This window comes from Peromyscus eremicus, chromosome 20 (genome assembly GCF_949786415.1).
Source record: "Peromyscus eremicus chromosome 20, PerEre_H2_v1, whole genome shotgun sequence".
Taxonomy (NCBI): domain Eukaryota; kingdom Metazoa; phylum Chordata; class Mammalia; order Rodentia; family Cricetidae; genus Peromyscus; species Peromyscus eremicus.
Genome location: NC_081436.1, coordinates 58,775,886 through 58,801,520, shown reverse-complemented (window position 1 = coordinate 58,801,520; position 25,635 = coordinate 58,775,886). Strand labels below are relative to the sequence as shown.

Genomic DNA, 25,635 nt, shown 5'->3' with positions numbered 1-25,635 from the left:
TAAGTTTCCATACATGTACGTATTGTATATTGAACATATTCACTTCCCATGACCCCCTACCTACCGTTTCTTAGGTGACATTAGTGTGTGTGAGTCCCCTCGGGATGGCGTACTATAATTCTCTTCCCTCACCTCTGTAATCAAAATCACCCCATGTAAAAGGTTTTTATTTCGCTCCCTTCCTTGCATGTTTTTGGTACAGTGTCCCTGATTCTTTTTCAAGGGCCGCTGGAAGATGCCATTGAGGATGAAGACGAAGAGTATCCATCAGAGGAGGCGGAAGGCATCGCCAAAGGGGACTTTCCACTGGAGGAAAGTTTCCCGCCGGACTTTGGGCCCGAAAATCTGAGCTGTGAAGAAGTGGAGTTCTTTTGTAACAAAGGTAATCCTTGATGGCTGGATGTAGGATGGGAGTCCACGTAGGTGGTTTTGGCAAGGGTTTTTTTTTGTTGTTGTTGTTGTTATTTAAACGAACTTTAGGATGGAGTAAAAGTACTGATATAAGCAATGATCTGTAATATGGGAAGAATTGGATACAAAAAGCTCTTTTGTCGTTCAAACGAATTATTTCATTTTGATAATAATCTGTTTTTATATTCAAATTTTCTATTACTGATTGGCAAATTCCCTGAGTTCATGTTGTTTCCCTGACTAGCTATAACATATTTGATGCTTACCAAATTTCTTCTTCTTTCTTTCAACAAGTAGTTACTGAACTCCAATAGTTTGCATGGCACTAATACTGAATATAAGCACTGAGTGGTACAGATAACACCCCAGCCTAAGGTTGGGCTCAGTCTCTCTGAAAAGTGAGTACTGTGGGTGTTAGCTTTCAACACTGCTACTCCCTGTTAGGTTATTGCTCAGTAAAGAAGTGCATGATCTTTTCATCTGTGGATCCTCTTTGGACACACACACACACACACACACACACACACACACACACACACTGTAATCTGAAAGGTACCTGAGACAAATCTCAGTTCATTTCTAACCTGAACTTTTTTTCCTATTTTATTTCCTCTTTTTTCTAAAAGTAATTTTATGGTTTCAAATTATGTTTTTTATTATTTATTTTTACTAGTTTGTTAATCTTTCCTGGGATAGGACTTCTTTTCCTCTTATATCGACACACAATGTCATAAGTGTTGGGATCACTTCCTAGGTTTATAACAGCTGCTTCTGCTAATTTATCATGAACATATCCCAGATGGCAAACTGGCTGAGATGCTTTGAGTCTGTGCGTCTGTCTCCACCTGTCGGTATTTGTGTGTGGTGTGGTGTTTGTGCAAGTACGCCATTATCTTAAAGACCTGTATATTGTGGGCTTCTAAGTGTGTGTTGACTATCTCAACAGTCTAAAATCAAGAGTGCTGATACAATAGCTTAAAAATGGCCTTGTACCTGTCTTGACGGTCACATGTATTTGTAGATATTATTAAAAGTTCCAATATCACATTCCCCTACTGCTGGTGTCTTACAACCTAAGGAAGCTAACTCATTCCTGTCCTCTTTTCAGCAGAGCTACAACCTCACTGGGATCTCCTAGAGAGCCAACAGTGAACTTGTGACATGGTGCTTGTCTCCAGGACAAATGAAATTGACTAAAAATAAGAATATACAAAAAAAACAAAAACAAAAAAAATAAGAATATAAAGTATAAAACAGTCTTATCCGTAGGCTCAGATTTCAGGACAATTTAATGTTTCCTTTAGATGTTCTGGATTCTGAGCCCGTCCCTTGAGGATCTGTAGTCTAGGCAATGCACGTAAGCACCTACTGAGGTGTTGAGCTGTATTAGTTTTTAAATTATGTATGCCACCACCTTATTTTCCATTGTTTCTAAAAAATGTATATTTCTATGTTTATTATAAAGTATCTATTTTATGTATAGTATCATTTAAAAAAGAGAGAGAGAGAGAAAAGCTAAGGGATGGAATGCATTGGCCCCTTCCCCTCTTTGGATTCTTATGGTTAAAAAGTTAAGACACAAATTTAGATCTTTAGTAACGTAACTAATGTAATTAAAATAAATAAAATTAATAATTGCGTTAATTAAGGATGGTAAATAATATTACATACCGTTTAAATTTGGGGATGATCATTACTAAAGGTTTATGTTTAGTAAAAGAGCTTGGTAAAGGTAAACCTTTAGGTAATTTCTTGGAGGTAGATATTAAAGCAAATAATTTTTTGAAGATAGTCTTGAGACAATAATATTCATCACACTAACAAGAATCTGGACTCAATGTAATAATAGGCATTTGGGAAATGAGGAGAACATTGAATTACAATTATTATGAATGTTATTTAATAGATATGACTATTTGATAAACACTTGGATATTCCTAAGATATTTTAAATGTATAACAAACATTTAATAGCACAGACATTGTATTAAATAGTATATAATATATGTATTATAAAACAATTTTTTTGTTTGAAACAAAAAAGTCATCCATGGAAATAAGAATGGTTATTTTCATGTACTACCTTCACTATAAATGCTAATATTACTATTTCATTTTACTGGGGCCCTATGAAATAGGAGAGAATCACATTATTTTACTCTCACAGACTATGAATCCTGGGAATTGCCCTTGAAGTTAAACTGGTATGAAAGGAAGACAACACTGACAGAGAGTATGCCCTGTGGTTGTACGAGGACCGTAGTCTCACTCTCTCTCTTTCTTTAACTTGTGCTGTTTAAATACAATTGGAGGAGAAAATATTCTCACCTGAAAAGGGGAATGCAGTCTCTGTGTAGATAATCACATCTGTCTCAGTGACACACGCTTTCACTTCCTTTGTAATAGAAGAGGGAAAACAGGTTGGCCATTGAAATAGGAGAATAATTTAAAGGCTTAAGGAAACGAGTATTGTGACTGAAAAAGTGGGTATGAAATGTTCTTCCTAAAAAGAGTATTTTTACTGAAAACCTGGATTCTGTACTCAATATTCACCATCTATGACAACTCTAAAACTGTCATTCTATAACAGAAAGTGAGTTAGACTGTTTAGACTTTCTTCTTCTAAAGATATTTCTATGATCAAAATCTAGCAATGATCTAGTTATTTTAATGACTTCCACAGATAAAAATTTTAGACCTTGGGTGTATGATCTTAATAAGCAATGGTTAGCTTAAGATCTCATAGCACAATCCATAAGTAGAGTATCTTAATTCTTCAAGCAAGAAATATTGACACAAGTTCAAGGAGAATAAGAGACATACTTACAAAGTGACCATATCCTCATTGATATTTTAGTATTGGATTTTGTATAAGTCATGATATGCTATAGCTTTTTTAAGAATAAGAGACAAAAACCTTTATTCTTTAAATATCTGTGAAAACACTGCTTATTATAGGTCAAAGTTTCTACTTTTGTAGTAGTCCCTATCATGTAGGATATTTTCAATGGTTAGAATAATAATTTTACTTTCTATAGTATATTTTTCTTGACTTCACTAATGTCATCTATTCTCTAGCTAAAGAGAAAGAGTTTGTGCACATATGGATGAAGTCATTAATATTAAAGCTGTGGTTCCCTCTAAACCGTGTGATCAAATATTGTATAGCTCAGTCTAGTAAAGTTAAAATCACAAAAAGTGTAATTTGTATTTTATGTTTCTTTAGTATGTTAACTTCTCAATGACATGGTTGTATCTCAGATATATCCCTGTTCGAGTTGCAGGCCTAAGATTTACAAGTTCCATAGAAGATCACCAAGCCAGCTCCTGGTTTAGATTAGCTGTGTGCTTCTCACTTTCACACAAAAGAAGAGACTTGTTTTCAGTAAGAGGCTTCTTCAAAGACTGGTTTGGGCCTTGGATATTTTAAAAGGCTGGACAAAGTGTAAAGTGATAGCACAAGTCCCAACATCTTCTTTTGTTCTAAACTGCTTGGCTTCTTGCCTTCCCAGCATCTGTGACAGGAAGGGAACAAGCAGGAATTATTTCCTTGAATTTGCAGATGACGGAGACATCCACACTGGGCCCATAGTGCTACATATTTCCTGTGATATTGAATTATTTGCTTCAGTTATTCCATCTTCCTTTCTCTGTTTAATGTAGAAAACATGGACATATATTCATGCATGTGTAAAACTAAGCCTAGTTTTAATAATTAGTCCAAGTGGGATTCCAAACTCAAATATTTAAGTTTGTTAAAGAATGAAGTCAAGTAAATAGTTTTGGGATACATTTCAGGAGAATGTCACAGGATGTGTGAACAGGAAGGAGAGGGTCAGATGGGTGTCTCTGTAATATAGTAAGCTGCTGAACTATGGGAAAAAAATCTCAAAAAACTATATGTCAACAGTAACCTGAGTTGTTAATAACAATGATCTGGTTACTATGGGTCTTTAGAAATTGTTCTGTGATATTGTGGTCACTAAAGAAGCTAAGAGGGAATATAATACCATCAACCTTGGCATTAGAAGACAGAAAACCCAAATTCTTTTCCTAGCATCTGGATTATTGGATAGTGTGCACATCTGAGAGACATTTGGGAAGATCACAGTTGACAAAAGGCTGCAAAATGGAAATTCATGGAATAAGGAAACATATTGTGTAATGATGGATATTCTCGTGTGTTCAAAGAGTTTATATAAGTAATACTTAGAAAGGGAACAGATATTTTAAGTACTCTTTTAAATTGAGAATTGTAAGGTACATTAAGAAAGTAGAATAGAACCCAGGTTCCTCAGTGTTGGAGTTAATGCTAGCTAGCCCTAGCAGTAGTTATTATGAAATTAAACACAAAAACAAACCGATACTGAATCAGGTTACCGAAAGTTTCCAGTCCTGTTCCACAGATAAATTCAGTGGAGCTCAACCCACACTGTAATATGCATCTATAATAACAAATGGCAGTCTCTATCCCAAGAAAAGAAGCAAGGGTTAATGAAGGAATCAAACTCATACTGTGTGTGGTGGGCAATGTTGAGCACATGAGGAAAACCAGGATGGTTTAGAGTGGCGGAGTAACATTATATCTATGTGTGGAGGCACGCTTTGGGTTTTATAAAGAGCGATGAGGAAGGCAGACTTTGAGTAGAGTGCAGATGAAACGCTGTGGGCTTCTAGAACTTCCTCCCATGTGTACCTGAGTGGCTAGTGTTGGACAAAGCCAACAGAGGATAGCAGAGAGGTGCAAGCGGGGGCGGGTACAGACATACTTTCAGGATTTACTGCTCCAGGAGCGTGTGTTGGATCCCACCACTGTGGAAGTTGTAAGGAAGGGGATTGTGAAAGGGAGATGGGGGCTAGAGAAGACGCACAGTTAGGAGGCAGCTTGCATTTGCCTAGTGAAGACCAGCCACAGAAAATGAAGTTGGAGGCAGGAACTGAGGCAAGTAAACTGGGGAAGCTGTCAGGAAATACAAATAACCTGATCAGAATCATCCCTTTAGCCAAGTACTTGATGAGACTCCATCTGTAGCTCATTAATGCAAATTCCACTGTAGCATTTTGTGGGTGTTTGGGGACAATCTGTGTCACCTTGGTCCTTTCCACCTTAGCAGAGTTGAGTCAGTGTTTTCTACAGATTCCCACATCCTTGAATAAGGAAAGCAAAGAGTAGGAAGCCAGCGAATTGGAACAAATTGGAACAGGTTTTATTATTGTGCTGAGGGAGATTGGCTGCTTGACCCATTGTGCTATCTCTCCTCCCCTCCCCCTCTCCTCTATCAGTTTTTGTAGATTTGTTTAGAAATTAGTAACAACGGGAAAGCTGTATCTTTCCTTGGACTTTATGGAACAGCCTAATCCTAGATTGTTAGCATTGCTCTTTTTCTGCTTGCCCTCAAACATAGGGCTTCCGCTTGCTTTACCTGCTTCTCATCTCAGACATCCCTGTTACTTTGTCTTTTCGTTTCTTCTTTTCTCTGGTTATTTTCTCAGTAAGGAAGTCTGTTTTCTATCCCCTCTTCAGCTGGGTTTGTTCCCTGCTTGGCTTTCCTTAAGCCTTGCCTCCTTCTCAGATGCCGGGTAACAGAACCCGAATCTGCGGAAGGCAGGTATACTGCCATCACTTTGAACTCAAGAAGGGAGGGGATAGCTACAAAGTTCTCCCTTTTTTTTTTTTTTTTTTTTTTTTTTTCTTAACGGGATTAAGAAGCTCAGCTCCTTAAATTCTTGCATATAACATTGACATTTCCAGGGTGTGCTGGGACCAGGGAGTTCAAAGAGAAGGAGTGAACGAGAAAAGCCAATATGACTTTGTTTTTTACCTTGCTGGAGGAGCTGTTTGTGCAAATCGCCTATAAGCTTATTGACCTGAATCTTTGACTCCTTGTTTTCCCTGGATTTGGCTGGAGTGGAGACACTGATGGAGAGCTGATAGGGCTGATTGAACAGCCCCCAGCTTTGCTTGGCATGGACCTGGCCCCGCTTCTCCACCACCTCCCTCCCTCCGCATGACATTATTGTTCCTTGGCAAACTTTAGGTTGTCCTGGGCCCAGTTCTCCTTCAAATTGTGTTGTAATGCACTTTCAAAATCACTGTGTTTTTCTTGCATGGGCTGTCCCACCATAAGAACTGAAAAGTGATGGTTTTTTGTTTGGTTGGTTTTTGTGTTGTTCCGTTTTTAGGAACTAGAAATAGAAATGAGAGTTGTGTCCTGTCTGTGTTTTTAATCTCATGATAAACAGTACAGCTGTGACACTGTGTTGTCATTCTCCTAGCTGTTTAAAAAGTCTCCACATTGTGGTGATTCCTCAGAATCTGGGAGAATTTTTAAGATGACCATCAGTGGCAAGATGAGAGGGCAGCTGAGCAAGCACCATAGTAACACGGGAGAAGATAGGCATGTTTGTGTTGGAATTGTTTGTTTGGGGAAGCCAGATGACTTAGTAGTTTTCCTCTGTGACCTGATGTTTCATATATAAGGGCCAGGCGAAGCTTTGTCTACCTACCTCACCTCGGACCCTCGATCAAGACAAAAATACCAATAAGGTGAAAATGATTGATCTTGCCCATTATTTGAAACAGCTCGTACTGGGGTATATATGAGTCATGTATGACACCATATCCTGCTTTTTTTTTTTTTTTTTTGCATATGACAAGTCCAGTGCATTTTTCTTACTTGAAATGGCCATCAGCATTTCACAAGTGCAATCTGCTAAAGTTCTTTTACAAAATGAATTTGAACTTGGTAAGGCATGTGATTGATATTCATTCTGTTAGAATTTCCGATGTAATCTCATGTCATAATAAAGTATATTTCTTATTTCTTTTTGTCTAGCTAAATGAATAAGGCTTTTGGAGGTATTTCCTCCTTTTCAATGATATCCTTATTTTAAATAAGCAATATGTTTATAACAACAAGAATGAAATTACTATAAAGGTCATTTTCTTATAATTTAGAAAATGTTTGTTGGTTTAAAATACAAGGTTTTTGCAAGAGCAAGAACATATTTTGACTTGTAAGATTTATTTAGGTTTGTTGTTTGTTCAGAATGTTAAAAGTCATAAGAAGAAGAAGAAGAAGAAGAAGAATGTATTTAATCTCCTGGTACTGTATTTATATAAAATTAACCATCTAGTTATTAGGAAACACATGCATTATTGATTGGCTCTTTCAGTTATAATCTAGATATTGAATAAATTAATCATTAAATTTAGCTGAATAATATGTAAGGGAACCACCTATTTGTAAGACCATTTTAATTTCTCCATTTTCTTGGTGATGTTTTGGACTGAATAAGGATTCTGTGTTTCTTAAGAAAGCATTTTTAATTGAATTTTGGTTATATTTAAAGTCTATCTAAAGTCATCTGTATCTGAGTGCCATTCCCCTGTTTTCCAAGCATTCCTGTCACCTAGCACTCTTTATTTTTCTATTTCAAAGAAAACTGTAAGTATAAATAGCTTTGGTAATGCCTGAGTAGCCAATTTACTTCAGCGGTATGAATTAGTTTGGTTCACATGCCTGACTGTTAACTGGTGATCGAATTAGGATTTAAGAGAAAATGGTCACTCTGTAGGAAACGTTCCTTGGAAATAGCTGTGCCTCCTCTACTTTATATCCTTAAACATCGCAAATGATTTCCAGTTGCATGGTCCTGCACTACCATTTAGTAAGTTTAAATCCAATAGGTTTTTCAAAGCTCTTAATCTTCTCACATAAAATTTGCATTTTCTTGTTAGTATGTAAAATTCTCCCAGTGCTTTTGTTATCATTGGGGAAGCAACAGGCAGTCTTAGGCATTTGCCCATCCTTTACCTGATGGGATAATCTTTATCTCTGGTAGCCCTAAACGTAGAAAGTGTAGAGGGAAATGTAGAAAGCTGTGATATGATGAATTTAATTATAGTAATAAAGTTAGTCACTTTTTGTTGTTCTTAAAGGGTCAAATAAAAATAGCTAGATGTGTTGTACCAATAAACGCTGATAATGAATGCAGACTGTCCCTCATTGCTTTCCTTGTGTCTTTGAGATTAGACAGATCAGCTTTGAGACTGTGTACCAATTACAGTAATTGTAATAATGGTAATAACAACTTCCATTTTCTGTTTGTCCCTGGAAGTCAGGAATCTGTTGCATGCACGCTGTTTCTAATCAGCTTACGGTCTTGCAGGGTAGATATCATTTTCACTTCTTTTTTTAGGTTTGGTATCTTGATCAAAGTCACAAAACTACTAAAGGTTAATACAAAACTGCTAAAGGTTAATACCGCAGTAAAATGAGGGGGACTGGGAAGATGGCTCACTGGAGAGGGCATCTGTAGGACAAGTGTGAGGACCTGAGTTCAGATCCCTGTAGCTCACCAACATCCTATCAGGAATGGAGGTGGCAACTAGTTCCAGTCTTTGGGAAGCAAAGACAGGAAGGTGGTCCCTTGGCACAGGCTTGTTAACAACCCACAGCTGGCAAGCTCAGGGTTAGGCGAGAGACCTTGCCTCAATAAATAGAGTGGGGAGCAATTGAGAAAGACACCCAATGTCAACTCCTGGCCTCTTCATGTATGAGCACACATGTGCACGTACATACAGATACATGTTCACGGACACACATATGGACACACATGAATACACATTCCACACACATAAAGAAAATTTAAGTCAGGTGTTGGTGGCTAACACATGTAATCCCAATATCCAGGAGGCTGAGGCAAGAGGATTGACTGCTTCTAGTTGAGGCTAACTTGAACTACAATTACTCAGTCTCCAAGACACTACGAAAATAAATAATAATACAAACAAAAATAAGGCAGTAAGCATTGGCATTTAATAAAATTAGGGAAATATTTTCTGGTACCCATTATGAAATAATTCTTTTAGAAGGAGATGGAAACCTCTGAAGAAGTCTAAACCTCACTTTCACAAGATAGTTTTTACATGGGCTTTCTCAAAAACAAGACAAAATAAACAAACAAGACAACAGCAACAAAACCCTTACATGACACAACAGTCAAAAAATATAAAATTTTACCAAAACCAAAAAATCCCAAGTGTTCAGTAAGTGAATGAGATATGTGTTTAAAATATTCCTGTCATTTAGTGCCTTTTTAAAGGCTTGGTGGAGGAAAAGCAGTTTGCAGTCCAGAGAGAAGGTGTATCAATGATGCAAGAGCTATATTGAGTCTTTTTGACCAATTAGTCTTAATGAGCGGTTATGTCACCCTGGATGGTAGCATGAAATAAGCCACGATTCCTCCCTGCTGCTCCCTGGGTTCTTGTCTCCAGGCAATTCAAAGGAACAGAGACACACCAGAGTGTGTGGACTTGGGCTGAAGCCAGTAATAAATGACTGGGGTGTTTACAATTCCATCACAGCTATTTGGATAGGAATTTCAGCCTTATGGAAATGTTTGCAAATTGAACTCTTTAAAACAGTTTGACCTTAACACAGAATCAACCTAAGTAGAAAGCACAGAAAGGAAGGAAGGAAGAGAGGAAGCGGGCATTGTTTGCAGGCAGAGCTCTGGGCACTGTGCAAACTTTTCACTCCTCTGAAGGAAATGCAGTAGAGCAGATGGTAAGAGTGGAAGGGAGATAAACACAGGAACTGGAAAAGCAAGCAGTACGTTCTAACAGGTTCTCTATCGGAGATCTGGAGGGGCAGGGAGATTAGACAAGGAACTCTTCGGATACACCTGACAGTGGCTGTATCTCCCCAAGCCTTGTGCATATAGCAGAGATGGAAAGGAGGCCTGCGCAGACAGTAGCCTGTGATTATATTTTTCTGACAGTGAGAAGGGAAGATCTTTTTAAGGATTAAAGGCATCCATTTATCAAGGGAGAAATCAACAGCTGAGACACACCAGACCATCCTCCATCCCTCCAACTGTTTGACAGTGAGATTTGATGATATTTCTATTGTTGCACTGGAATTAGCATATGTCTCTCTACTTGGAGGTCTTGGACTAACTTTTAAATTTTTTTTTTTGGCTATGAAAATTACACTCCAAGCTAGCTGACCAACACTGAGAACCCATGTTACCTGCTTTTGGTATGTGAGCATGGATGTGTGTAAATGGTCTTACTGCATATTTTAGAGGCAGAAGGAGGGCTATATAAAGACTATTTCATCTCTTAGAATGATAGAGTAAAGAAAGGAAGACTGTAGCCTAGTTAAAACTAAGGAATGCACATAACATGTGGACATTGTGTTAAGGCTGGGTTAATGTTTGTATGTCCCTCAGCCTTAATCTGCCTACTTCAGTCTTTGTTGGGCATTCCTGTGTTCTGTCCTGGAGGCTGGTGACTGTATAATACCAACATAGAGTTATTCTTTTTATTTATTCTTTTCTCATACAATACATCCTGAGTCATATTCTCCCCTCCCTCCACCCCCCCCAGGATCCCCCACCTCTCCTTTCTACCAGATCTACTGTTCCTCCATTTCCCTTCAGGAAAGAGCAAGCCTACTGGGATATCAACCAGATATGACAAAAAGATACAATAAGACTAGGCACAAACCCTCATATCAAGGCTGGATGAGGCAACCCAGTAGGAGGAAAAGGGTCTCAAGAGCTGACGAAACAGTCAGAGACACCCCTGACTCACACTGTTAGTTGTCTCACAAGAACACCAAACTATACAACCACAGCATATATACACATATGCTGTGTGATTTCTGTTTCAGTCTCTGTGAGCCCTGATGAGCCCTGCTTAGTTGATTCTGAGTCATGTTCTCCTGCTGTGCTCAACCTCTCTAGTTCCTGCCATCCTTCCTCCCCCTCTTCCTCAGGGTTTTCTGAGCTCTGACTAATGTTTGGGATCATTTGCTGTCATCAGCTGCCAGAGGAAGCCTCTCTGGTGGCCATTGAGCTAGGCTTTGGTCCATGAGTATGGCAGAATATCATTAAGAATAATTTCATTGACTTTTTTTTTTTTTTGGCTAGTTGTATTTTGTTCTGTCCTAGGTCTGTGAGCTCTCCAGTGTCCTGTTCCCGGCCATCCAGGGTAGTGTTGAGTATGGGATGCTCTCACTTCCTGGTGTGGGCCTCAAGTTAATCCAGACATTAGTTGGCCACTACCGGAAGCTCTGAGCCACCATCGTCCCAGTACATCTTGCAGGCACAATGGGTTGTAAGTTGAAGGTTTTGTGGTTGGATTGGTGTCCCAGTCCCACCACTGGAAGCCTTCCCTGGTTACAGAAGAAGACCAGTTCAGGCTCTGTGTCCTCCATTACTAGGAGTCCTCGCTAGGGTCACCTTCACAGGTTTCAAGAAGTTTCCACTGTGCTAGGTTTCCACATCACCCCCCAACCCCCTACCCCAATTCTAGTTGTATCACCCTGTATACTCATTGTTAGTATGAAACAACAATTCTATGGCAGTGTATGTGATAACAAAAAAAATAGTTTACATTCTAAGTAAAAAAACTCATTTTAGAAAAAATAGTGCATTTTCTCTACAGTGCAAATGGTTATGTTGAGACATTTAAGGTGATCCCCCCAATATCAGATCATTAATGAAAATACATTTTGAAAATTATGTATTATGCATATATTATATTCATATTTCACATGGCCAAACAGATAATGTGTGTACTCATTCTCCTTTGTAGTTAATTTTACAATTGTTTAATTAGTTTTATATCAAATAATAGACCTAGAACAGTCCAAAATAGTGTTAAACAAATCTGAAATTTGAATAATTTAAGTAAATGTTGGCTGTTGCTGCAGAATTCTAGGGCTGGTTTGACAGTAGTGCCTGAATTCCCGAGCACTCTAGGCAGAAAGATGAATTTGATCAGAAAGGGGGTTCTGGCCTTCCCTTGGTACTCAAAGGCCTGTTTCCTCTCAGAGTAATGCAGCTACAGCTTCAGAGGTGGTCAGTTGTCCCAGGACTCTACCTCTTTTTAATTACCACTTCATGTTCTTCTTAGCAAGCACCTACCTCCTACATTGTCAAGCCCCACCAGCCCCAAATCAACCATTCACAAAAACAGGTTCCCACCAGCCCCAAATCAACCATTCACAAACACAGGTTCGGTTCCCACCAGCCCCAAATCAACCATTCACAAACACAGAAAAATGGAGGTAAATTTACAGTAGCCAACAGTGATCAATAATGTTAAGTTTGCTTTTGGTTTTCAGTAAGATTCCTAAAATGCCTTTCTATTTATATTAGATACCTGAATCCCAAATCTATCAAATTTGAATAAGCTGTCAGAGTCCACAAAAGCCACAGAGAGTCAGGAAACCCAACTTTTAAAGTCCTGTGAGGAGAGAGTTGTCCCATGCTTCTGAACATCTGGAAGATGTTGTAGGTACCATCTGTGTTTTCCTGGTGTTATCACACAGCAGCAAGGTCCTACTGGCACTCAGGCGGGATGTGGGAGGACTCAGCCCTAGATAGAGCCTGAATGGGTCTTGTGATAACATGTTTGGGACAATCTCTGTTCTTGGAAACTAGATACTAATCTGAGAAAGGGTAAATCTGACATGACCTCAGATTTTTTTTTTTTTCAGAAAAATTTTCCCCCAAGGGATACAGAAACTTCATTAGGCCCAGGTTTTGCTGTAAGAAAAGACTCGTGGAAGTAGCCACAGAACTGGTCAGCTTGCATCCCACTGTTCAGATTGAGTTTTGTAAGTGGACCATTCTAAGACACACAGAGATGTTTATTCTTTAGGTGACTGCACATCCAGATCTCATTTTTCTTATTGCTGAGAGTGTGCCAGCTGATGTAAAATGCATAGTTTGAATTTGCTTTGCTTGATTGTTGGAATAATGAATGACTCAAAACACAGTGTCAGTACCAGACAGATCGCTCCTAAGGTAAAAACACTTGCCACTGCTCTTGACTTTGATCTCTGAAACACACATGGTAGAAGAAGAAAACGAACACCTAAAAGTTACTCTCTGATTGGGACAAACATTCTGTGATACACATATCCATACCCACACACAGACATACACAGCCACTCACACAGATGCACATGCATGTACACAGAGCGAGCACACACATCCATTGGATAAATGCAAAACAGGCCAGCACAGTGGTAGTCAGTACAGACAGAATTTATGCTTCCAGATCCAATAGATACTGATTGAATGCCTGCTGTCTCAGCCATTGTACAACATGCTATGGTTACAAAGCTGAGTCTAGTATCCGAGGGGCAGACATTACTAACATGATAATAAAGGGTGATCTGACCTACTGAGGAAGGTGAGAGGAATTGTCTTTAAGAATGTGACTTTGGAACTGGAATCAATTGTTCATGGCATGAAGTAGGTTCATTGGAACTGGAATCAAATGTTCACAGGCATGAAGTAGGTTCATTGAAACTGGAATCAATTGTTCATAGGCATGAAGTAGGTTCATTGGAACTGGAATCAATTGTTCACAGGCATGAAGTAGGTTCACTGGAACTGGAATTAAATGTTCATAGGCATGAAGTAGGTTCACTGGAACTGGAATTAAATGTTCATAGGCATGAAGAAGGAACTGGAATTAAATGTTCATAGGTCTGAAGAAGGAACTGGATTCCAGGCTCAGGGAGGAGAATGGGGTGACAACAGCCAGGTAATATACAGAGGGCAATGGCAACTGTCTTCTAGTTGACTCCAGAGACAAAGATGAGGGTCAGAGGGCCCAGGAAGGACAATGAATGATGAAAATATGAAGGACAAGACAATAAACAAAGACAGACATGAGAAGGAAATACATAACTGGAAATCTGAAGTATTAAATGCAAATCTGAAGAACCAGTTACGGCCCATTGGGTAAAGACACATGCTGCCAAGCCTGAGGACCCAAGTATGATCCCTAGAACCTACTTCGTGGAAAGAGAGAACCAACTCCTCTAAGTTGTCCTCTGACCTCCACGGGCACACTGTTATATGCATGTGTCCACATATATGTCCAACACATGTGCAATACAACCACAAAAATTAATTAAAATGAAAAAGAAATGTTAATCTAAGTTTTCCATAAGCATAAGATAGAGAGAAAAGAGATAAATATAAAATACCAGCAGGAACAAACCAAGATTATTAGCATAAATATATGATATTCCTTTTATTTTAAGAATTTATTTACTATAATTATTTGTGTCCATGTGAATATATGCATATGTGTGTTAGTGTGTGTGCTCCTGAATGGGTAGGAGCAAGATGTGAACTCCTTACTTAGAGCTAGAATTTTGGGACCTTGTGGGATGCACGGCTTGTTACATGTCTGTGTGCTGGGGTCTGAACTCCAGTCCCCATGACTTTATTGCATGCACTCTTAACCATTGCCCACCTTTTCAGCCCACGTTTTTTGAGGGGAAAGTTTGCTTTGTTTTTGTTGTTCTGGTAAGCCCTATTTTTGATCTCTGAAAGTCACCCTCCTTTATGGTACTAGAATCATGGTATATAAAGGGCATTCAGATTGGGACCTTCATCTTTTGTAGGTGGAGTTGGTGTCCATGAATACATGTTGTCGACTGGTTCTATGTCAGGCTTAGCATTTTAAAGTGGCTTGAAAACGTGCCACAAAGGTGATGATAGTGTAGTGATAGAAGCCTGTAGTGATGCATGTGCGCTTGTTCATCATATCCTTCAACAGATTAGAACAGAGCTGTCCCTGCGGAAGGAGTTACTCTGTTAAAAAGAAGAGCAAAGAATGAGGATGTGTGGATAGTGGTGTTCAAATACCATCACTTGCTCAAAATGGCAGGATCCATTGCTCTTGGAGAGTTGGTGGCTTATTGGAAAGACAAGTTCAAAAATAAAATCTGGCTTTGCCTTTTTCTTGATGGTGGTAATAATGACTTTCTGAAGTGAATGATGAGTTCGAAACTCAAAGACAACATACTAAAGAAATAGTGACCAGTTGGTGGTACAAACCTACACCCTGAAAGGCAAATGCACGTTTTTCTCTCTTATTTGTAAGTCTGCAGTTCTTACAATAGGTTAATAGACTTGCAAACAGCCATCCTGCTACAGACCTCAGGAACACTGTCTATACTTTGGAATGAGAAATGTCTCATTTGAGTCAAATCTCTATGGAGTTTGATACTAGTTGCAATAAGGATTTTGTTTTAGTGATAAGAGGGAGGACAGTACAAATTATTTAAGTATAAACTCTGAAATATATTTATTTTAGTAACATTTTAAAGTAAATTTCAGTGTCTTGACTTAGCGGTGATAGTCACTTACTTCACTTGCAGAAGACACAAATTGGGTTCCCAGCAGCCATGTGATGGCCTTCAACCATCTGTGGTGTTCATACATACACAGAGGTGAAGTATTTACATACATAAAGTAAGAGTAAATTAAACTTAATGTATATAGTAAGTCTTTCCCCCTACGTTTGCTTATATATTTGATCTATTCTGGTGCTCACTCAGGGCACTAATGAGGAATAATGATTACTGAGTGATGTCTGGTTGAAAAGTTAACCTACTTCCTCTCATTTGGAAATCTCCTTATGCTTGAAACCCTCAGGAAACTTGAACTTAAAGAGAAATCTTTCACCTGGGAGATAACACTGATGGCTGGAACCACGCCAAATACTCTAGAAGGACTACAAATCACTGTTTCTCCTTAAATCATCAAAACTTTAATTGTGCATCAGTGTTTTCAATAATTTCCCTTGCCAGCTATAATAAGATGTTGCAAAGGACAGTAGCCATACACTAACTCTAGAAATTTAGTTTTCTTTTTTTCTTGAAATAATGCATTTACTATTGCTATGAATAGTTTTAGAATTTTCTCTTTGGCATCTAAAAATCATAGCCAGATAATATGCATTATATTCTTTTTTGCTTAAGTTTTTCATATTCTGGGGTCTGAAAAGGATTTTCAAGACAATGAAATATTGACTATGGAAAACCCAAGTAAAGTGACAAGGAGATGACTTGCATATTTAAAAATAGTGGTGTTTTGCATATAACTGTCTGGGACATAGCAAAACACTGCATTTTATACGAATGTAGTGAGTCAGAAGGGAACCTGAGTCAGAGGCCGCATTGGCTACCCCACATGCACTGAATCGTTATTGTTTACAATGGACATGATTAAAGTTCCCCTTAGTTATTGCTATACCTGGGGGCTTGTTTGTCTCCTCTATTTTGTTTCTTTATGCATATCTCTGACTACAATTTGGCAATAAAGACAATATTACCTGAATTTTTTTCTTGAATAATCTGTAGCTAAACAAGCATTTCCAGCCAAAGCCCATCACTGTTAGGCAGAGCAGGTACAAACTCACCGCTAAACTTTAATGTCCTCGTCCTTCAGCGGGAGCTGCAGCTTTCTGTTTTTGACTCCTACAGTCCTTTACCCAAAGCTATCTTGTCTGATGATAAAACCATAAGTGTATGAAGCTCACACATTTTTCATCTCTTTTATGACCTTATCTTTCATGAGCGGCTTCTGTGAAGGTACCCTAACTATAGGGAGCACCTGGAAAACATATGTGGTATCTCTTCGCTGATAAGCAGTTGTGAACAAGAAAGTAGATCTGTCACTTCTGAACTGTTCATTGTTAGAAAACACTTTGATGATTTAGCTGATTGCAAAATACATTATAGGGATGACTAACAGCTCCAGCGACACTCCTAGTCAAGAAAGTTCAATAGTTATATTGTAGGAGAATTTCTGTAAGAGGTTAATATTGACAGGAACTACATGGATTAAAAGAGCAGGGTTGAGAAAGGCTGTCTGCCTGCACGACCGCTCTCAAACACGGCTGATGTTTCGTGCTGAGAACGTGACTGTCTCGGAAGGCGGCAGATCCTTAATCCCGACAGCAGTGTTTAACTTTGAAAAGGTGTTTGTTTGCATTTTTGAAATTATTTTTGCTTGGCGAGGGAAGCCACCGCCTTCACCGCCTTGTCAACAATACCTACTATGGTATTTAAAAGTGCCGCTTCAGGGCCTTCAAAGACTATATTTTAGTGCATTTCCCCGAGTCATTTATGTTGTGCGTTATAGTGCTCAATAACACCTTCAATTTCCCCCCATAGGGCTCACATTGATTTTGAAAACTAGACTAAGAAAAATGGAAGGGCTCTCAATACACTTATATCTTTTAAAAGAGCAACAAAAGCATTTAATCTTGCGGTAGAAAACCATTAACTCCATAGTCATAATTTTAGAAATATTACAGATTTTGTTACTGCTTGGCATTTATTCAGTTTCATTCTTTTATGAATTTCTCTCGGGATAGATATCCCAGTTCTCACATTAAGTATGTTTGTGCTTTGCTGAAAATACACTGAACTGTCTATTCATGGCTGTGTGAATAAAGAATTCAGAGAGTAAATGAGAGGATGTCAGATGCTTGCCCAGCTCCTCTGTCCCTCTCTTCTTTCTCTACTGCTTTCCTTTTCCGACCACTAAAGCTTTTCGAGCAGCATACTAGCAAACCTGTCATTATTACCTTGGCTAGTAATTATTCATGACATTTGTCCTAAGCCATTCCGTAGCCCTGATTTCAAAAATAGGAGAGTCAAAAATGGACTGAGAAAAAAGACAGCCAATGGGCTGAGTTCCATTCAAGTCAAGAAGAAGCTGGAGTTGGGTTAATATCAAAATAAAATTCTATTTATAAATTTTCTATGAGAATAAAATACTGAAAGGAAAGAAGCAAGTGTCTTTTATGAGTGAAAAAATGGTGTTTCTTAAGAATACTTCAGAGATTTCATATTTGATTAAATTATTTTTAATCATTTCATTTTTCATTAGTAAAAAGATTAAAAATGAATTAGGTAAAAAACATTACCATAAAAATGAGAACTAGTTTCCTGAGATAAAGTTAGAAGATGAAAGGTCCAAAAGTTGAAAAATGTGACATATTTTAGTTATTAAATAGAAATAATGTGCTGAAAGCAATTAATTAGCAAATGTAATGATATTTCAGTAGGTTATGGTAAAAAGAATGAGACAAAAATCTAATTTCCTAACTGGTCAGTGAGCAATGGTTATTGATCAAGCATCAACGTGTAGTTGATTTTATTAAGTGCCAAGTAAAATAGGAAATCTTAAAAAGTAATGATTAAAAAGATTAAGTCCATTAAACCTTTCATCTTAGTGTATAAGCATAATGAAGAAATGGGGCGTTAATGTGAGAAGGAGAAAGTGACTCTCAGACCATATCTTGCAGTCTTTGTGGCTTGCCATGTAGAAGATGTCTGCAGAATCCTTTGTTGTTCCTCTCTGATGGTAGGGATCAGACCCAGGGCCTCATCTGTGTTAAGCACACACTCTACTTCTAAGCTAAACCTGGAGCTCCAAGATTATATTCTTATATGTTAAAGTATGGTCTTTGGAGTCAGAAAAACATGGAATCGTATCGTGTCTCTAACGCTTTCTGTGTGTTGGAATCCTCTCACATCTCTGTCCCTTGGTTTGTTTTTCTGAAGTATCTGAATACTAATTCCTGACAGAGCTGATAAGACAATGTTAATACAGCTCTTAGCAGGGTACACAGTGAGGAGCAGGGCAAAGACGTGGCAGCCCTGTTGAGGTTCAGTATAGAATCTGACTTTATGATAAGATTTGCACCTTACTAATATTCATGATTTCAACATCTGGCTCATGGAAGCTATGCAAATCGGTATAAAGTAAACACTGGCCCATTTTATTTTCTATATTCACATGCGTCATTTCAGATGAGACTCTGTTTTGTATTCCTTCTTTTAGAAAACATAAAAAGACTAAAGCTTTGCAATTGTGACCTATTACTCCATCTCAGATTTAATTTTTATAGGGAGATATGTAGTATACTTGTCCAGTTTCCTAACATCTCAAGACAGGTTCAAAATGAAATACTGTTAAATGTGGTATAATTAGCCATTTTTACAATAGCTCTCTAAATACTCTGATAATTATTTGCTTTTGCTCAAATACTGTGTGCTGTAAATGAAAACAAATCAGATCACTCAAAAATCAGAATTATCAGTATTTAGCATTGCTCCAGATGTTGGGGGCAAACTGAATGGAAGCATTACAGCTTTGATTTGGCAGTTAAGTGACATTCAATGAAAGAACTTGGCTATTTGAAATTATAAACTCACTCAAGCCCTTAATCAGTTAAATTAAAATGGTTCATTTTGAGCAGTTTAATAACATTGATAACAAATACCTGCTGATGTGTTCTGTCATCTGGTCATTTCTTCACCTCCTAGATACTGGTGAAAGGATCACGGGTGAGTTTGTCCTGTGCTGAATAAAGAAATGGCTTCATTCACTTACCAGTTGCAGAGAAGTAGCCCTAAAACTTCCCTTCAGTATCTTCAAACACCATCGAACCTACTCTTACATAACTAAATATCCTACTTTAACCTTTTGCCAATTTCAAACTTGCATTTTTCTCTACTACCATGATATCTCCTCTGTGGTATGCTTTGTGGAGATGGCTCCTATTTCCAGTCTGAACGTTGTTTCCAGTCATGGATCTTTAGGACACAAACTCCTCAGAGTTCAAAGTCAGCTGAGATCATGCTCTAAAACGTTAGGAGAATTATTTGTTCTTTTCCCCAGGAACCTCATGTGGTACCACGTTTTAGTTGCTATGTCCACATGTTTTGATAACCTTATGAACTGCTCCTATCACTTACCATGAGTACAAGTCTCTGTCCTTTTTGACTCTGATACACTACTCCAGAAATCATGTGTAGGAGCCATCGTTTTTATATTCTTGGTGGCCAACACAAGGCCTGTAAGGCATTGTTTTAGTGACTTGGCTCTTGTAAGGCCAGCAAGCATCGAAGTGCTTAGAGAAGTTCTTCTGTCCCAAGAAGCATTGGAGAGGATGCTGACGCAGGGACACGGGAGCTGCAGGTGAACACCAAACAGGAGCTAGTACTGAATGGAGCCTCTCCTAGCAGTTGAGGACTGTCAAGGAAAAGGGAGTCTTTGCAGAACAAGCACCTGGCCTTTCTCTCCTTGTGCTCTCTGTCTTCTAAGCTGCTGTCATTGCTTCCACTGGCAATTGAAACCAGAAATCAGAAGATGAGGGAGTTCACCGACGTGAGCTCTACACGGCGCAGAGTAGGGGAAAAGGAAAGGAATGTCAACTGAGTCCTGCAAGAAAGGTCAACTGGAAAAGATCCAGCCTATGGGAGATTCTAAGATTTTCTATCCTAGAGAGCAGTATTCTAGTTATACAAGGCTGCTTGCTATATGACATTCATTCAATCTTTACTCATATGCAGGCAATCATACTGGAAATTGAATACAAGGAGTGACCTTGGTCTGATCTATCAAGGCAGATGATGTGCGTCTCCTGCTTACTAAACTGAACCTCTTTTTGTCTTTATTGGGGTAACTTAGAGGTAACTTGAAGGGGAGAGAACAGGTAGGCAGCCAGGCTTGGGGGGGGGGGGGGGCTGAGAGCCAGTTGGTTAAGTTTAAGGCTATCAGTATTTAGAGGTCATCAAGCCTACTTGTATATGTAGACTGAGAATCAGCCTTCTCTGGTCCTGAAAATGGAGAGCAGAACATGCCCCTTTGATATCCAGAAGATAATTGGTTGATGTGTTTATGGTCTTAAATGCAACTTGCAAGTGGAGCATAGAAGATTGGAACATCACACTTATTGTTGATCCTCTGTACCTTTCTTGTGCCTCTGTGACCTCGTCTCACACTCCTATTTGTGGATGTACTCTCTGTAACGACTTCTACAGTTCCAGTAAGGAACTCACTTTGGGCATATAGCTTACTGAGTCTATCATAGCTCCTTAATCACAGAAGATAACTTCTGGAAATATGTAGCTTCTAGAAAGAATGGATACTTTCATCGGTATTCTTTCCAATCATACTGAAAGCCACTCAATTTCAAAAGAGTTTTCATAAGATTTATGGTGTTTTTAATGGTATGCTTTATTCTGTATCATCCACCAACGGAGTTTTGTTGCACTGAACTCAAAAAGTGGTAGGTTTCTCTTAAAGAATGGGTTTCAGGCTTTTCTCATTTTCCTTACCTTTATTCCAGGTTTTAGAATTAATTCATATTGTGAAGCTACAAGGTGGTGGGAGGAGAGAAGCAAAACCTGTGTTTAAGGATCAAAACTCATACTAACATCACATTAATGTCAAGAATAGTCATGGTTTCCTAAAATTTATATTTTGTATGTCAATTTTAAAATTACAAGATACAGTACGTTTCTATATTTTGTATAGAGATTCAGGTTCAAATGGAAATCTGAGTGACTAGGTGGAAAGTAACTACGGAATACTTCAAAGGAAGGTAGATAGACAGGCCATTTAAGTTTAAATATTAGCATTATTAGGTTCAAAGTATAGTAGGCATTATTTCAATATTGTTTTTGTGTATGTCTCTGCACTTCTTGGTATTTGCAATATTACAAACTTAAGATACTAAAACTTAGAGTTTTACTTTAAAACGCAGTTGTATTGGTAATGTTTCTTCTTTCCCTGCATCTCAATTCTTGCTCAAGACATATGGGGGTTTTTGTTTATTCGGTTGCTTGCTTGCTTTTACTTTTCATGTGAAGTGAAAGCATGAAATTATGGGTAATTTCAAGCATAGGTTTAACCTTACATTGACTTCTGTTGTGACAAATGGAGTCACCAGCTTGTATTTCACGCTAATCATTTAATTATGGCTCTTAAAACTTCTCTTTAAGAGAAATAGCACCAAGTTTTAGAAGCATAACACGGGAAGAATAAAAATCTTCCAATAATCTATACCCACCCCAAACCTGGAAAGCAACTTATTCTATGAATTTGTAGCTTGAGTTTTCCTGCCTGGCCCACAGTCAGGACAAATCTCTCTCACCTGCCAGCCAGTCCACAGCCTCAGACCCGACCAAGTAAACACAGAGACTTATATTGGTTACAAACTGTATGGCCATGGCAGGCTTCTTGCTAACTGTTCTTACAGCTTAAGTTATTCCATTTCTATTAATCTATACCTTGCCACATGGCTCATGGCTTACGGGCATCTTCACATGCGGCTTGTCATGGTGGCGGCTGGCAGTGTCTCTCTCACTCAGCCTTCCACTTCCCAGCTTTATTCTCCTCCTTGTCCCACCTACACTTCCTGCCTAGCCAATGGCCAATCAGTGTTTTATTTATTGACTAATTAGTAACACATTTGCCATACAGAACATCCCACAGCAATGAAATTGAATTTAGCTTTCTGTATTATGCCTAGAAAATTACAATTTGGAAATAAGGTCACTATGGTTTTTTTTGTATCCAAGGTATTCAGAAACACTATACATTGCTATCTGATTTTCTTCTTATATATAACAATAACTCTGAGGTAAGATATATATGCAAATTTTCTCCATTATTTATAGTACTTAGCTTAATTTATTTATTGACAAATATGGGTAGCTTTCTTTATTTTTAAGCTACGAGAGATAGAGATACCAAAATAATTCCTTGTGGACATTTTTGCCTTTGAATTTGAGAGAATGTGACAGGATGTTGTCTTACCAGTTTTCATCCTCACAGGACGTTGGTCATTCCTCCTTTCTCTGTTGATATATTTCAGGTGATGATGAAGGTACCCAGCAGCCAGCAGAATCAGATGGGGACAGCCATTCTGACAAACCTGGACAGCCTGGAGGAGACACAGATGACTGGGATGGGCCAGGTAGGATGGAGAATAGAAATTCAACCCACCTTCACTTTTTATCAGGATTTCACATTTTTCCCTTTAAATTTTAGATAGGAAAGAGAGATGGAAAAATAAAATATAGATAGCTTGTAAAACTTTTAACAAATTTTAAACTCAAATTGAAAATCATCATGGGCTTTGTGTGTGTGTGTGCGCATGCTGGCTATGTGGAAGTTTGAGTAAACATCATTATTTAAATAAGAAAACTTTAAAAACCAGTGTTACCTCAGCTTGAGGTCTCTATCTTTTCTTCTTTCATTCTTACATAAAGTTAGTCAATTCTATTTGCTTGCTCTTTCAACAGAGAATCTTTTAGCTACATCCAAATTCAAATCAGGCTCAGTTTGCAAGCTTACAAATCAGTCTGTAACAATACCACTTCAAAGAACTGTCATTTCCCTTTAGTTCAGTTGGGAGTCACAGATGGAGCCTCAGCATTTATTTAGACATCGAGTCACAATTCACAGATCTCCCCCTTTGGTTCAAGGTTCTGGCAACCCTGTCACCTTTATGAATAAAATTAAATGGGCTCTTAAAGGGCCTTATATTTGTTCATTTCAGGAAAGACAAAAGACGAATCAAAACTTAATATTAATGAGTCATAAATATATACTGTTTATAATAATAACGCTATAGGAAATTACCTTTTTGTTTATTGCTAAGTAATTCATAATTTATGATAGGCTTATAAATGGAGACCATCATGTCTTTAGGCTTTTAGGATATAAGTGAGTTTTGAAATAGTTTCAGCCTTCATTTCCAAAGCGCTAACCTTTTTCATTAAGAAAGATCGCTATATTTCAATCACATTTTCACCCTTGCATGACTTTGCAAATTGCCCTCTGCTGTGCAAGGGAAAGAGAGGAAATCCAGTGGTAATTTTCTGAAACCAGCAGCTGGAAAATGTAATGCAAACAAAAATGAAGATACAGTATATCTGATTATTATGATGTCATTTCTAATGTTATTCATGATACATGCAAATGTTTGTAGTCTACACACTATAGCATATTGCTATACAAGAGTCTGGACCCAGTTTTATTATATTTTAAAATACCATAGAAACACGTTTTAAGAGATTTTAATGCATTAATTTAAATGCAAACTTCTGGTATTTGTATTTTATTGCATATTTTTCCTGGCTCCTCAATGTGGGGATATTTTCTTAGAATAATTAGAAACTAATACCTTTTCAAAAAATCTTAACTTTATTATGAGGCTACTATAAAACTTGAAAAGGGTACATGATCTTTTATTTATTACAGTTATTTATTAATATAAATAAACATTTGTATTTAGGAGGTATTTTACCTTTCCAGTTAGACTGGATGGGTTTTAGATGTTTCTATTTGAAAAATGATACATTCAGTCACACATTTGTTTTGGGCAAATTGGTGGAATTGGACTTCCCTCTTTGTACCTAGGGCTCATGGCCTTCCCAGTTGTGTGACAGTCAGGAAGCAACAGTGTCCTTTGCTGCTGAGCATGCTCAGAATAGCTGATGCCATCTTTGGGAAGCTTTTGCTGAAAGAATACTATTAATAGTTGGAGATATTGAGTAAAGAATGATGCTTGTCATTCAGGTGTGTTGTTTAGTTTTTGTTTAAATTAACTTACATGTTTCACTTAATGTATTTTTTTTTTTACATTGTGGATTTGGTACAGATATTACTGTGTTCTGTACTATATGGGAATATGTCAAAACTTTAAGGGAAAATATATGTCTCTTTTATGCTTATAAGACCCCCTACCCTTGTATATAACAAGGTGAATACTGCATTTTTTCCCCGTAGCTACTTCTGGCAGGGGAAGGCTGTCTCACTTTGAAACTCCTTGAAATAATGAGGTTAACCCACAACAATAGAATCTCTTTGATGTTTGTATGTTTGTTCCTTTTCTGGTAGCATGCTCATTGATTTCATTCGTTTGGGAAAGTCTATGAAAGAAAGGAAGGCATTTTTGCAGCCTTTTGCTACTTAAATATCAATTGCTTTAACGTAGGTACCTATGATTTTTTTGTTCACTAGAGTGCTTTGGGACTTTACACCTGTATCAAAGAGAAGAATTTCCAGCATTTGGTGACAGTTCCAAACTTAGGAACTAGTGCGTCAGGATTCCAAACTAAGTCCTAGGTCGGGATTAGCTTTCCCCTTGACTTGTCAATTTCCACCTGGGAGATCTGTGGAACACTGCTTCATTTCTTGGTGCTGTATATTCATTTGTAAAGTGTAGAAAATGTTACTGATATCTCCAAAACTGCACCAGCTCAGAATCATAAGGCATTAATGTGGTTTTCTCTTTCCTTACAGTTTTGCAACTGCTATGTCTCAAAGGTTTTTAAATGTCCCACAGAGTATCTAAGATCCTGAAGGGTAAAGTTAGGTGGCACTAAACATTAGTTTTCCGTTTATCACAAATCATTGCTTGAGACATCTAGCACTGGGCCCGGTTGATTTCAAGGTCTCCTAATTTCACACCCCTACTTCCCAATGCTGACACTCATCCTAAGAGTGACAGTTTTCTGTAAAAATAGAACAGAATCAAAGGATGTAGAAATTATCTAAGGAATTTGAAGCATAGTACTGACATCATTTA

At 38.0% G+C, this 25,635-nt stretch overlaps 1 protein-coding gene across 1 annotated transcript in view; it reads left to right on the top strand.

The window, feature by feature from the left end:
- Zfpm2 (zinc finger protein, FOG family member 2) overlaps positions 1-25,635 on the top strand; it is a 439,361-nt gene that overhangs the window by 93,506 nt on the left and 320,220 nt on the right. Inside the window, exons 2-3 of the mRNA XM_059248147.1 lie at positions 224-382; positions 22,915-23,016. Of these exons, the coding sequence (XP_059104130.1) occupies positions 224-382; positions 22,915-23,016 (261 nt within the window). The remainder of the gene's footprint in view (positions 1-223; positions 383-22,914; positions 23,017-25,635) is intronic.